General features: G+C 40.6%; 1 protein-coding gene across 10 annotated transcripts in view; it reads right to left on the reverse strand.

The window, feature by feature from the left end:
- HERC4 (HECT and RLD domain containing E3 ubiquitin protein ligase 4) overlaps window positions 1-13,958 on the reverse strand; it is an 82,686-nt gene that overhangs the window by 33,665 nt on the left and 35,063 nt on the right. For 8 of the 10 annotated variants that reach the window (XM_038410396.2, XM_038410391.2, XM_038410394.2 and 5 more), the window contains exons 11-16: window positions 13,733-13,857; window positions 9,941-10,000; window positions 9,686-9,797; window positions 8,866-9,055; window positions 5,811-5,983; window positions 4,874-4,993 (exon numbers count right to left, since the gene is read on the reverse strand). In XM_038410396.2, coding sequence (XP_038266324.1) covers window positions 4,874-4,993; window positions 5,811-5,983; window positions 8,866-9,055; window positions 9,686-9,797; window positions 9,941-10,000; window positions 13,733-13,857 — 780 coding nt within the window. Of the gene's footprint in view, window positions 1-1,814; window positions 2,915-3,326; window positions 3,408-4,873; window positions 4,994-5,810; window positions 5,984-8,865; window positions 9,056-9,685; window positions 9,798-9,940; window positions 10,001-13,732; window positions 13,858-13,958 lie in introns of those variants that run through there. The other 2 variants (XM_043519304.1, XM_043519303.1) reach the window with 2 other exon arrangements.

Below are 13,958 nucleotides of genomic sequence, written 5' to 3' on the forward strand. Positions count from 1 at the left end.
GTCGACGTCCATGCCATGACCGGCTGCAGTAACCCCTCCGAGATGAGGACCTCTGGCGACGTCTGCCTCGGTCCCATCGGTACTCACTCCTTGAAGTGGAGTGGTGCCAGGAGTCTCAGTCAGACAGAACCCAACCAGACAATCTGGTGGGAGTCGAGGACGATCCACGTGGACTTTGCCCTGAACAGTCACTGGGCAACGAATGGCATCGGGAATGTTCCCTGGACCGAGACCGGTACCAGCTGCGGAGATTCCAGCGGTGGCTTGCCCTTGGAGCGCGGTACCGACATCGGCGGCACTCCTGGTACCGGCATGGACAGGACGTCCTGGGCTGCCTGCAGGGCCTCCAGCGCGGAGGGCATCCGGACAGGCCTGGTCCGAAGCAGCTGGGCTACTCTGCTCTATGTGACTCAGAGGCCTAGAAGCCGGAAGGGATCGAGGACTGCCCAAAATGGGTCTACCCTCTCCCGGGTTTACCTCGGTGCCGCTGTGAAGGCGGCGTCTTTTTTCCCTTTTGTGCCCCGTGGATGGGGAGCGGTGCCGACTGGTCTGAAGCGGCTGGGCTACTCCGCTCTACATGAGTTGGAGGGCTAGAGGCCAGAGGGGATCAAGGACTGCCTGACATGGGTCTAGCATCTGCCTCGGGTTTTCCCTGGTGCCGCTGCGAAGAAAGCGTCTTTTTTGCTTTCTTGTGCCCTGTGGACAGGGAGCGGTGCCGACTGGTCCAAGGCTCCGGAAGGTCGCCGCACATCGACACTGCGGTGCCGGCTCAGAGTGGCACGCCGGAGTCAGGGTCAGCGCCGGCTCCATCAGAATGGTCCAGAGCCTTATTTCTCTTTCCCTCTTGGTCCGAGGTTTGAACGACTTGCAAATCTTGCAACGATTGCAGATATGGGTTTCTCCCAAACAGCGTAAACAGTCTGCGTGCAGGTCACTCTTTGGCATAAATTGCCTACAAGTGTCACATGACTTAAAACCCAGGGCATGCCCCAGCCCGGGCGCTCAAACTAACTGAGCAGTTAACTAACTAGAGGTTAACTGCTAACTAATCACTAGTCTGATTAACACTAACACTGAACAAACAAGCAGTTCTGGGGATGAGCTACAGCAAAGCAGGAGCAGAGTAGTTCCGATGCACCTTCACTGGCGGCAAGAAGGAACTGAGGGTGGAGGAAGCGCGCAGCTCCCCTTATACCGCGCCATGGAGGCATCACTCCAGGGGTCGCTGGGGCGCTCCCCACTACGAGTACTGCTAGGGGAAAGCTTCCGGGAACGGTGTACATGGCGAGCACGCACACCTATTGTGGAATACACATGAGCAATCACTCGAAGAAGAACCCTCACTTAAAAAGTTAATGGCCAAAATGAAAACTACAAAGGTGTTTATTTAACACACACACACACACACACACACACACACACACACACACTCCTCCACATACATACCTTACCTTCTCTGAAACACTAGCTGACCTAGAAGTTCACCAAATATAATGTATGTGAAAGTGCATATTTATGGAGCTTTTTGTACACATGGCACCAGTTATTTTTCCCTAATCACTCAGACTACAGTAAAGTTCTTTAAAATAAAATCTCAACTGCTTTCAAAACAACTCTTTATATTAGTATTTTATTATTAGACTGTAATAGTCTTTTTCCAATTCATGTCTACCTCATGGTCGAAGGCTGGCATTGGCAAAGCTCTTCCAGTGACTTGGAACAGAGCCCAAGAAGTTGACAAGCTGTGTTTCCCAAATAGAAGCTATGATACGATATGCTATTTGTGTTCACAGAACATTTCATTTGGTCTCAAGTGAACCACCAGAAGGTATTTTTAATACGACAAACACTTCCATCGCTAAAAGAGTACAAAACAAACAACTGTACAAATGAATTCTGGAAGACCACTAAAACTTTCAATTAAAGTTCAGCAAAAGAATATTACAATCAGATTTTAGATAAGAAGAACTGAAGCAAACAAGACACTGTACATATTAAAAGTTTTATTCCCAGAGTTAGCTGATTAGTCAAAGTAGATCCCAGAGCTAGAATACTGACTGGAGGGAAAGTGGTTCCAGATGGAGGACTGTGTTAAAGTTCATCCAGTAAGTGACTGAATTGGTCTGCCAGAGCTTGCCAGGTACGTAGCTCAACAGACTACCTCATGGCAAATGACTCGTGCCCCTTCTCTCCCCGCCCCCCAAAAAAAATTCCTCTTGAAACAAGACTCTAGAATCAGGTTCTCTAAAGTTTAGAGAAAGAAAAAGGACAAAGATGTCCATCGTGTTATGGACCAACTGACAATCCCCATCCCGCTCTCCCCCCCTCCAAAAAAACCCCAATCATGACACATAATGGCTCCTCTCTCCACTGAAATTCATATTCAAAATCTCAACAATGAATGTGCCTATAGAGTACCTAACACGTGTTTTCAACTTTTCATAGAGCATTTGAGCCCAGAAACCAATGAAAGCAATAGCGGCAAAAAATATCAATCCTGTAAATCTAACAAGCAAGCCATCACAAAAGCATGAGATCCTCCTATGCTGAGGCTAACAAAAGTTTGATCAGGAAACCTCTGTAGATCCAAAAATGAGCATATCCACTAATGAAGAGGTTTCATATGAATTGGACAAAAGGGTGAAAAAATGCACCTGCAATGAGATCTAGAATACAGATATACATATTGAGTGAAGAGATTAAGATAGGAACATGCTCTTCTGATAAATAAAAAACATGTCCCAAAAAGTTGAGATTGTACAGAAAGGAGAAGAGATTTTATCAACTTTTGACGAAACCTTTACAGTGGGAAAAATCTTTACTGTATTTCCTTCTTCACCATTGAAGTTCTTCAGCTACCAGTAAGAGAAATCATTTTCCAGATGTCAGTACTGAAACTTCTCCCTCAAAGTACCTTAAAAGAATGACACAGGAATAGAAGAACAGTCAGGGAGGATGACCTGAAATGGATTCAGCCCATCCATCAATAAGCCAGACTTTGGACACTCAGCTAAAGAAAAGCTCCTATTATTATTTGTATTACCGTAGTGTGTAGGAGCCATAGTCATAAACTGGGACCCCACTCTGTCAGGCATTGTACCCTGGGGAACTCCCTACCATTAATGCATATGCTGAAAATAGCACTAAGTGAATAAGAGCCACATCAGAAGTGCTGAGGGAATAATTCCTCCCATTGAAAGGGCCATCAAGAATTTCTTTAGTATGAAGCTCAGTGCTAAAGAATTGTTTTAATTTGGACCATGTCCAAAGAATGAAGGTTAGGATTTTCCATAAGCAAAAGATAAAAGATATGTCCCCGCACTTACTGGTTCAATATGTCAAGAAAGAACAAAACTCACTTCCTTGGAACACATCTTCACCTCAAGCAGTTTGTACAAAAATGTGATCTGTGATGGACAAAATGTGGTATTTCTCAGAGCTTCAATTGGCATTTTTTTCAAACTTCACCAAGGAACTGAGCAAACAATCATGCCCCAGAGTTTTAACAAGAGAAGTAACAATTATAAAGAACTCAGACTTACAGTTTCAGGTTCAACAGTCAGATAATAAAAAAAAAATACACGGTAAGGGAAGGTTTTAGTAAGTTCATAGATTTTTAAGACCAGAAAGGACAGTTAGATCATCTAATGTGACCTCTGGCATAGCACAAGCCACAGTCTTTCACTCAATAACCCCTATAACAAGCCCAATAATTTGTGTTGGATTAAAGCAGGTCATCCAGAAAAAATATCCAATTTTGAAGGCTTCAAATGATGAAGAATGTATCATTTCCCTTGGTAGTTTGTTCCAAAAGTTAATCACCTTCATAATCTGTGTCTTATTTCTAATTTGAATTTGTCTGGCTTTAAATTTACATACAATGGTTCTTGCTGTCTTTCCTCACTAGGTTAAAGGATCTGTTAGTATCTGGTATTTTGTCTTTGTGAAGGTACTTACACACTATAATCAAGTCATCTCTCACTATTCTCTCTGAGTGTCTAAAACTTTTGAATTCATTAAGTCTTAACTGCAAGGCATTTTTTCCCAGCCCTCAAATAATTTTTATGGTTTTTATGCACCCTCTCTAATTTTGCAATATTATACTTAAAAGTATAGATACCTGAACTAGATGTCTGCCTCCCCAATGCTGTATACAGAGGTCAAGTCATCTCCATATTCCTCATCATTACCCTCCTGTTTACACATCCAAGGACTGCATTAGCCCTTTTTGACGCAGTGTTGCACTGGGAGCTCATGTTCAGTTGGTTGTCCACTATGGCCCCTTAATCGTTTTTAGAGCCACTGCTTTCCAGGATTCAGTTCCCTATTCTGCAGATATGGCCTGTATTCTTTGTTCCAAGATGACTTGTCTTTGACTATTAAAGAACATTTTGTTTGTTTGAATAGGTCCAATTTACCAAGTGATCCAGATCACTCTGGTGTGACTGCCCGGACTTCCTTATTATTTACCACTTCATCAATCTTTGTGGCATCCACAAAATTTTAAATCAGATTATTAAAGAAAATGTTGAATATCAGGCCTAGTGCAGATCCTTGTGGAACTCCATTCAAAATACTATATTGGTTTTTCATTAACAACTACCTTTTGAAATGTGTTTGAATAATTGCTTGTGTATCTGACTTTGAAAGCCCTTGTGGCAGATGAGGCACTAGACCAGTAAGGGCTCTTTCTATACTAAAAATTTCGTTAATATGAAATTGAACAACCTTAATTTTACTCCTTATTAACACAGTCACCATTCAGCCACCATGATTTTTGAAGGCATTTTACAAAGAACAAGTGATACCCAAAGACCAGAGGGAAGCTAGAGTCATATTTTAAAAAGGGGACACAAAGAAACAGGAAACTCACCATTCCATATGCCTGCTGCTGGATCCAGTTGATGTAGTCATTTCTGATATCTATCAAGTCTTGTATTTCATGAATGTAAAATTTGTCATACTGTATAATTTGTCCTCCTCTCTCATTTACCTGAAGAAAAGTATGATTGTTTACTTTTCATTATTTTTATTTTTCATTAATTACTTGCTACAAAAAGTTTGCTCTAATGTTTACCATACCAAGTCTTTTTTTTTTAAAAAAACAATTTAAGCTCCATCAATCTAACTGAACTTAGATACCTTACCAAACAAAAAGTTGGAAAGAGCTTTTCCTTCCCAACAGAGTAAATATTAAAGGTGTCCAATGCCCACAAGACCAGAAGAAAGGACATACGAAAGGTTGAAATGCAGATTATTCAGAAATCCCATGAAATTGCAAGAAAAATGGAACAGCGATAGCTGCAGCATATAGTTACATACTGTACAGTGCTATCATTTTAAAATTACTGCAGACTTAAGAGTGAATGAAACCTTGTGAGATCCACTAGAAAACACATTCTGGGTGGCCATCTCATTTTTTTAGCTGCAGTCTTAAAATAACTGCACATCAACTTATAGTCTCAATTTTATTATGGTAAATGAAAGTTTGAGTCTTCTAATGTATTTTACTATATTCTCTCAAATATAATTATTCCATTCAATTTGTGTTTCCATGAAAACTGATAACTGTCCTAGCCAATGAGAGCACGCTCACCAAACTAAAATTTAGTATTCCAGTGATTTAGACATCCAGAAGGCATTGCTAACAAGAAAACTATACAGTGTCAATCCATAGAAGAATTCTAAATCAGAGCACTTTCACTCCTTCACTGATTACAAAATAAAAGGGACTTAATTAACACTGCACAACAGTTGACAAAATAAGCAATTTGGAAACAACAATTAGCTTAAAATAGCTCAGGACATACCCTATGTAAAATTTCCAGAACTTTGAGAGAAGTGTGTAGAAAACTGGTAAAGATTCTTCTTTCAGAATTGGGGATACCAATCTTGTATAATTTTAAGAGGTGGACCACAACATCCTTGTACAGCTCCACTATCTTGAGGAACAATGGAGGTTCAAGTATAGACCACCAGTTTTCTGTCAATAAAGACCGAACATATAAACGTAAAACTTACAATCACAACTGTCAGTATTATATGGCCCTTCTTCCTAAAAATTATACCTCCCAGAGATTGAAAGCTATAAAAGAGATTATGGTGGAGAAATAGGAACAAAGTTTTCATCTCTACTGAAATGAACTGGTGTAGAAAAATTGTTTAGAATGGGAAATGGTTATCTACCTTTCCGTAAGTGTTATTCTTCAAGATGTGTAGACTCACGCCTCCTGCACAGATGTTGGAGATTTTTTCCCCCCTCAGCTTTACCCATTGGAGTGGCTTAAGCATGCTCTGTTGACACATGCCACTACATGCTGGTACAGTAGATCCTTGCTATAATGCCCTTGGCAATAGTGAACCTTGGGCTATAACAAACATCCCACCTCCAGCCTTGCTGGTTGTGGCGGGGAGCGGACAGCTTCTCCAGTCCCAGAGCTGCCGGCGGTGTGTGGGGGGGGGGTGTGGAGGGGGAAGAGATGACAGCTCTTCCGGCCCCAGATCCGCAGCTGGGGGGCACAGAGCTGGTAAAACTAGTACTGAGAGGCTGAGCAAGTCCCTTGCAGCTGCATATCCCTCTTGGTTCCTCAACTGTCTGTCAAGGGACAGCCCCGACAGGCCTGGCATCCGCTCAGGAGGCAACGAATCCCTTTTAGATGGCGAGGCTTCTGAAGCAGCTCTCTCTGCCACACGATTAGCAGCCCTTGACTCTGTCTTGCCTTGGTACCATGGTTGATGGGCGAGATGCTGAGCCCAAGGAAGGTCTGCATCTCTTCTTTGGCACCAGTGATCATGATCGAGAAGCTGAAGATATTTTTGATGGATACTCCGTACCAACACTGAAGTATTTGGGGTGCTCTCCCCATGTGATGATTCCAAAGGGAGTCTCAATGCTGCTTTCATAAGCCAGCACTTACACCTTGCTGCTCTGTCTTTCTTTGACCAGGATCTGAAGCCCTTGTCACTAACGTGGGCCTCACCCAAGCACTTAAAGCAGGTTAGATGGTGAATCAAACCAGCATTGACTTTGAACAAGTCCCACAGAACTTACACCTCGAGGAGCAAGGCATCTTTCTGATACTGAGCCTGGTTCTAAAAAAGGACAAACAGTCCAAAAGGACGCCAAAAAACCCCTGAAACATAACACTAATTTATCTAAGAAAACAAAAATCTAAGAACTAACAATAACTGCAACAATCTACAAAAGAGGGAAGGCACTTGAGTTAGTAAAACCAAAATGACTCTGACAACCGTCACAGGCAGTAAGAAGGAACTGAGGGGAGTCGAGGTGGTTCCACCCTTTTATACCAGCACGCAATGGCATGTGGTGACAGAGGGCACTCAAGCCACCCCAACAGGTACTGCTGCGGGGAAAAAAATCTTTGACATCTGTGTACAAGACACACATACCTACAGTGGAATGGACATGTGCAATCACTTGAAGAAGAAATTACAAATACTTGGCTTAAAAATAGGGACATTGGGACATTATGCTGAAATGTTCTGGGGGTTTTTTAATCCAGGAATTTTGAAAAAAATGGAAGTTATTAGCAAATATGGATGCTAGTATCTATTGCACTGGGGCAACTTTGAAGGGAAATGAGGAGGCAGCAAGGTAAGCATATTGAATAGGCAGACAAAGGGGATTCCAAAAGAGCTGCATGTTTGTCAGTATGCAGCTGCGTATGGAGACAGAAAAATGTCAGGGGAGAGGAGCTATAGAGCTCTCCCTAAAGCACTGCCCCTTCTATGGAAACAGTTGTAACATGATGGGAGTGCAGCAAACCTTTGAAGTACCAAGCTGTTCCTAGCACAACACTTTGTTAAGTCTTTAAATTTGAACATTCCTTCATTATAAATTAACTCTGCACAATAAAACAGCTACCTAATTGCAATACACTCTAACGGAATCAGTTTTGTTATAAACAGAGGAAATAAAATATAAGATATAATTCAAATGTAAATTAAAACCAGAAAATCTGTGGGGAAAAACGTGTCAAACAGCTATTCAACGGGAAGATATAGTGAAAGCTGCACTAAAAAGATCTTGAGGCAATAAAGACAGCTAACAGGATATGAAATGGTAATGCAACAGGGTAAGAAAGCTAGAGTGGTTTTAGGCTGAAAATGAACAGACATCCTGGCTCAGAATAGGGAGGCAATATCTCTCTGTGCGGCACTGGTGAGACCTATTGAAGAAAATGGTAAAATGCTTTGTCAAGGTAAATCAAAGATGTGAATTCAATGTCTGTTCTTTAACAATCCTGGAAACTGCCTACAGGATGCTGCTTGGCAAAAGAGGTGAGCTATGACTCTTCTAGCACGACAGCAGTGTAACCATATGATTTCTTGGAAAAACAACCGCCTCCCCCTACCCACATTCTTTGAAGAGTGAAGATGAGTGAAAACACATCTGATTATGCAGATTTAAATTTTACTTATAATCATGAGTATGAGGAAGACATAGAAAATGTAAACGCTAATTATATCAGTCTAACAACAGGAGCACAACAAAACCCTCTAAATCCTTTAAAAGAAATCCATGAACTACAGAGATTCTCACTCTCAAAAGGAATCAGACTGAAGACAATGATAACCGATCCATTTTATGGACTGGCAAGTAGCTCACCCAGACATTAAGGAAGATATATGCTTTCCTATCCAATTAGGAACATACCTCTTGCTGATGTAGTAATAGAGAAAAAGAAAAAGAACTAGATTCCTCACTCTTTCTTTGAGGGATTCTACAGAACTATATATAGAGAAATTTTTGCAGATCCTATGAATTCATTTCTGTAATTTCCATATTCTAGCTGAAAAATCAGTAGTGAGTTTCAACACAGAAGATTTTAAAAAAATTCTTACCAAGTACTTTCAGTGGAGCTTTTTCTAGATTTACAACAGCTGTTCCAAAAGGAATAGCTAATGTTGTAAAATTGTTCACATCACTCATCAGTGGGCATTCTGGTAGAGTGAGATACAGCCTTAGGGCTTCAACATCTGGTAAGGAAGTAGTCAATTTAGGAATAAGGTTCTTCTCCAAACTAGCTGCAACCTACAACGTTGTGTAGAAGTAAAGTCAGTTTATTTTAAAACAAAAAATGAATAAGCAAACATCTGAAAATATAAACACAAAGTTAATGAAAGGGCTTGATCCGAATATGATACCAGCAGATGTGCAGTGAAGAACAGTAATTTGAAAATAGTATTACTGCATGTATGTGCATAAGCTCAATAGTGAAGCTATTCACTTCATGTACCAATGTTTACCTCAGATAAAAACAGAGTAACTATTCCACAGTAAAACCTTCACAGTTAAAACACTTTAAAGTGTGCTTTGTGGAAAGATGAAGGTTACAGTGCAGATAATATACAGTACTTAACACAAACCACAGTAATTTAGAAAAAACAGACCTAGATTATTATACACATTATAATGTTCTATTATCTATGTACATATTATAGTATTAAAATAGAAAAGGAATTAAAATCACAGATATTTAGACACAGAAAATGTACTGTGTAGTTTACTCCTGCCACTACAAAATGTTTTTACAAACTCCTCATTAACTTAGAACTGGTGTATACAGGTTACTTTTTTATACTAAAGAACCAGACCAAGGTGTAACACTACAGAATTTATGAATCCGTGTAACTAGATCTAAGGAAGATTTGCAGGACAAACCTGTTGTGATATACGAGGATAGTCAGGACTTATAAGTTTGTGAAATAGTAGTCTAGCAGCGTTCATATCAACCCCCGAGAATCGAGCACTAGTTCTATAGTGATCATCATTGCTGAAGGGGGGGGGAAAAAAAAAAGTAAGAATTTTGCATTCACCTCCTATCCCCACCTCACCCTCTCCCCCACACCCCAACATTTTTATTTCTGCTTCAATAAACTATCTTGAAATCTCAAATTTACAAGACTATCCACTCACCTGACAGCTAAAAAACTCCCATTTAGGCAGCCAGCTGAAGAAAATGTTCCATCTATTTCACTAAAAAACATTCATAAGAAAAATTAGATTTACATATCAAATGAACGTTTGTGTTTACTATAAATTGTTATTTATACTCCAATGACACTTCACATAATATCTAATCATGCCTATCTGCAATATCAGTAAATGAAATGGGATAAGACAAAATGCTAATTTGAGATAGTCAAATCAAAACAATTTTCATGGGACAGCTTTGTGTATAGGAACTGACAAACAGCAGACCAAGTTCTCAATGTTTCTCAAAGAAAAATAAACCTGTATAAAATTGGTACTTTTCTACAGGAAAATACTTCTGAATTCAGGCAATCACTTTTACATAGTTTTTTAGGCAGCTTCTTTAGTGGACTTTAAATGCTAAGAGTTATCTTTTTCCAGTGCTATTAGACACCCGCTCTATGAAAACTGATAATGGGCCCTGGCTTTATCCACAACCAAAACACAAATTAGTTAGTGGTACAAGATCCCCTCTTAGGTTGGAGGGAGGTTACCAGTGGAGTTCCTCAGGGATCGGTTTTGGGACCAATCTTATTTAATCTTTTTATTACTGACCTCGGGACAAAAAGTGGGAGTGTGCTAATAAAGTTTGCAGATGATACAAAGCTGGGAGGTATTGCCAATTCAGAGAAGGATCAGGATATTATACAGGAGGATCTGGATAACCTTGTAAACTGGAGTAATAGTAATAGGATGAAATTTAATAGTGAGAAGTGTAAGGTTATGCATTTAGGGATTAATAACAAGAATTTTAGTTATAAAAGTTAGGGATGCATCAATTAGAAGTAATGGAAGAGGAGAAGGAGCGTGGAGTATTGGTTGATCATAGGATGACTATGAGCTGCTAATGTGATATGGCTGTGAAAAAAGCTAATGCCGTTTTGGGATGCATCAGGAGAGGCATTTCCAGTAGGGATAAGGAGGTTTTAGTACCATTATACAAGGCACTGGTGAGACCTCACCTAGAATACTGTGTGCAGTTCTGGTCTTCCATGTTTAAAAAGGATGAATTCAAACTGGAGCAGGTACAGAGAAGGGCTACTAGGATGATCCGAGGAATGGAAAACTTGTCTTATGAAAAGAAACTTAAGGAGCTTGGCTTGTTTAGCCTAACTAAAAGAAGGTTGAGGGGAGATATGATTGCTCTCTATAAATATATCAGAGGGATAAATACAGGAGAGGGAGAGGAATTATTTCAGCTCAGCACCAATGTGGACACAAGAACAAATGGGTATAAACTGGTCACCAGGAAGTTTAGACTTGAAATCAGACGAAGGTTTCTAACCATCAGAGGAGTGAAGTTTTGGAATAGCCTTCCAAGGGAAGCAGTGAGGGCAAAAGATCTATCTGGCTTTAAGATTCTACTCAGTAAGTTTATGGAGGAGATGGTATGATGGGATAATGGGATTTTGGTAATTAATTGATCTTTAAATATTCAGGGTAAATAGGACTAATCCCCTGAGATGGGATATTAGATGGATGGGATCTGAGTTACCCAGGAAAGAATTTTCTGTAGTATCTGGCTGGTGAATCTTGTCCATATGCTCAGGGTTTAGCTGATCGCCATATTTGGGGTCAGGAAGGAATTTTCCTCCAGGGCAGATTGGAGAGGCCCTGGAGGTTTTTCGCCTTCCTCTGTACCATGGGGCATGGGTGACTTGAGGGAGGCTTCTCTGCTCCTTGAATTCTTTAAACCCTGATTTAAGGACTTCAATGGCTCAGACATAGGTGAGGTTTTTTGTAGGAGTGGGTTGGTGAGATTCTGTGGCCTGCGTTGTGCAGGAGGTCGGACTAGATGATCAGAATGGTCCCTTCTGACCTTAGTATCTATGAATCTATGAATCTTACAAGTGGCCTGTCATTTTATTACATATTATAGATACACGTTTCAGACTAGCAAAGTGAATGTGTGAAGATAAAATTCACTTACAACCTATTCCTAGATGCATACTGTTAGATGTGAGGTTTGTGAATATAAACATTTTTGCTAATTTACGAAGTATGAATTTGTTCAGGGGGCTAAAAAAGTCAATGAACATCAATGAATAGCTAGTATAATTCACTAAAAAATGTTAAAAGTGGGAAACTACATGCACACTATATCTCACGCAACGAATAGCTACAGAATATACTGCACATATACAATAATAAATCCACAGAAAACTGCATTAATAAGCTTGAGGAAATAATATTTTAGTTGCTTGGATCTCTCTTTATTTTATACTGTAACTATAGGTATTTCAGTCCAATAGGGGAGGGCCATCTACACTCAGAAATAAACATGGTCAGCCTGGCCGACCAGGGAACAGGGAGATTTCCTGAAACTCAGGGATGCTCAACTAAAAAAAAAAAAAAATCCTGTGTTCTAGCTGAGAGGTCTGTCTCTTTAGAACTGCCAAAGGGGCAGGTTTCTCACTTGCTTTGTCCCACCAGGAGCAGTCCCTGTAGGGTCCTCATTCAAAAGTCAGTGGCTGCTATTTTTTGATGATGTTCTCACTTCTGAATCATGCGCGAGAGTACACTGCAGATCCAGACAACCAACACTGCTCAACATTCTAATCTGATGCTGACAACAGAAGAGTACTTTGTTTTACAGGCAGCATTTATAGATGCATTTCTTTTGTCCCAACTCATTTATTAGTTATGAATGGCAGCAAACTTGACATTCACAAAAACTTACAAAAACATAGTTTTACATTATGTATGGAGGTAGCTGGTAGCACATGGCCTGATTCTCCTTTCTGTTCCTTCCCTTTGAGATTCTCAGTTCACTCGCCATCAAAAGCCTGACCTGTTCGTCACCTGTGTTACTGAGGCCATTACTTTGATGGCCAACTTTCTGTCAATACTCCCATTCAAGTCATCTCTCCCGATGTCAAATTCCCAATACTTACTGTTCTTTAAAGGTCTGTATAAGAAGTGATAACAAGTGATCAAGGTAGATCTCAACCAGCTGTACGGAGGTAAAAGGAGTTAACATGGATCTAAACCAGCAGTTCTCAAACTGTGGATCAGGACCCCAAAGTGGGTCATGACCCCATTTTAATAGGGTCGCCAGGGCTAGCTTAGACCCCTGTTGGGCCTGGGGCTGAAGCGTGAGCCTCTCTGCCTGGGGCTGAAGCTGAAGCCTGAGGGCTTCAGCCTGGGATGGTGGGGCTCAGGTTGCAGGCCCCCTGCCTGGGGCTGAAGCCCTTGGACTTCTGCTTTCCTCCCCCAGCTAAGGCAGTGGAACTAAGGCTTTGGCCGCCCCAACCAGGGCAGTGGAGCTCGGGTGGGCTCAGGCTTCAGTCCCCCTCCTGGGGTCATGTAGTAATTTTTGTGGTCAGAAGGGGGTCACGGTGCAATGAAGTTTGAAGATCCCTGATCTAAACAAGGGAAAAGATCACCGTTACCTAACCACAACCACTTTTCCCAGCCTAGACAACCCATAGAAACCTGAGTCCCTATGCACACCTTACCCCACTAATATCTCATAATCCCTACCTTGAGTCCACATTTTGTATTTTGAATGTTTGTAATTACTTTCTTTTTTTTAGTTGCTTCAACAGGAAGGAAGTAGAACTACTATAAGGCTTTAAATTGCATTACAAGCAGCATAGTCAAGAGTAAAGCTCTGATGTGTACAGCAAAGACAGTAATTAAAACATTATGAAAAACTTTCATAACTGTGTATAAGTATTATAATTCAGTTTAGTTTTCAAAGATATTTTTCTCAACAATTTAATTTGTTCTTACTCAGCTATCTCCACAGGAAGCCTTCCAGATGGATAAGTCAGCAATTTCTGAATAAATACTTCATTCACAGTCCAGATCTGCTTTGAAGAGTCAGGACATCTGAAGTCATCTGGTGGCATCATGTTCTAAATTTAGAAGAGGCATGTCAGCCATTGAAAGCAGAATAATTTATCAGTCTTACTGAGGAAAACAACCCCCTAAAATGTAATTGACAAAACTCTTTATT

The sequence above is a fragment of the Dermochelys coriacea genome, chromosome 7 (genome assembly GCF_009764565.3).
Source record: "Dermochelys coriacea isolate rDerCor1 chromosome 7, rDerCor1.pri.v4, whole genome shotgun sequence".
Taxonomy (NCBI): Eukaryota; Metazoa; Chordata; order Testudines; family Dermochelyidae; genus Dermochelys; species Dermochelys coriacea.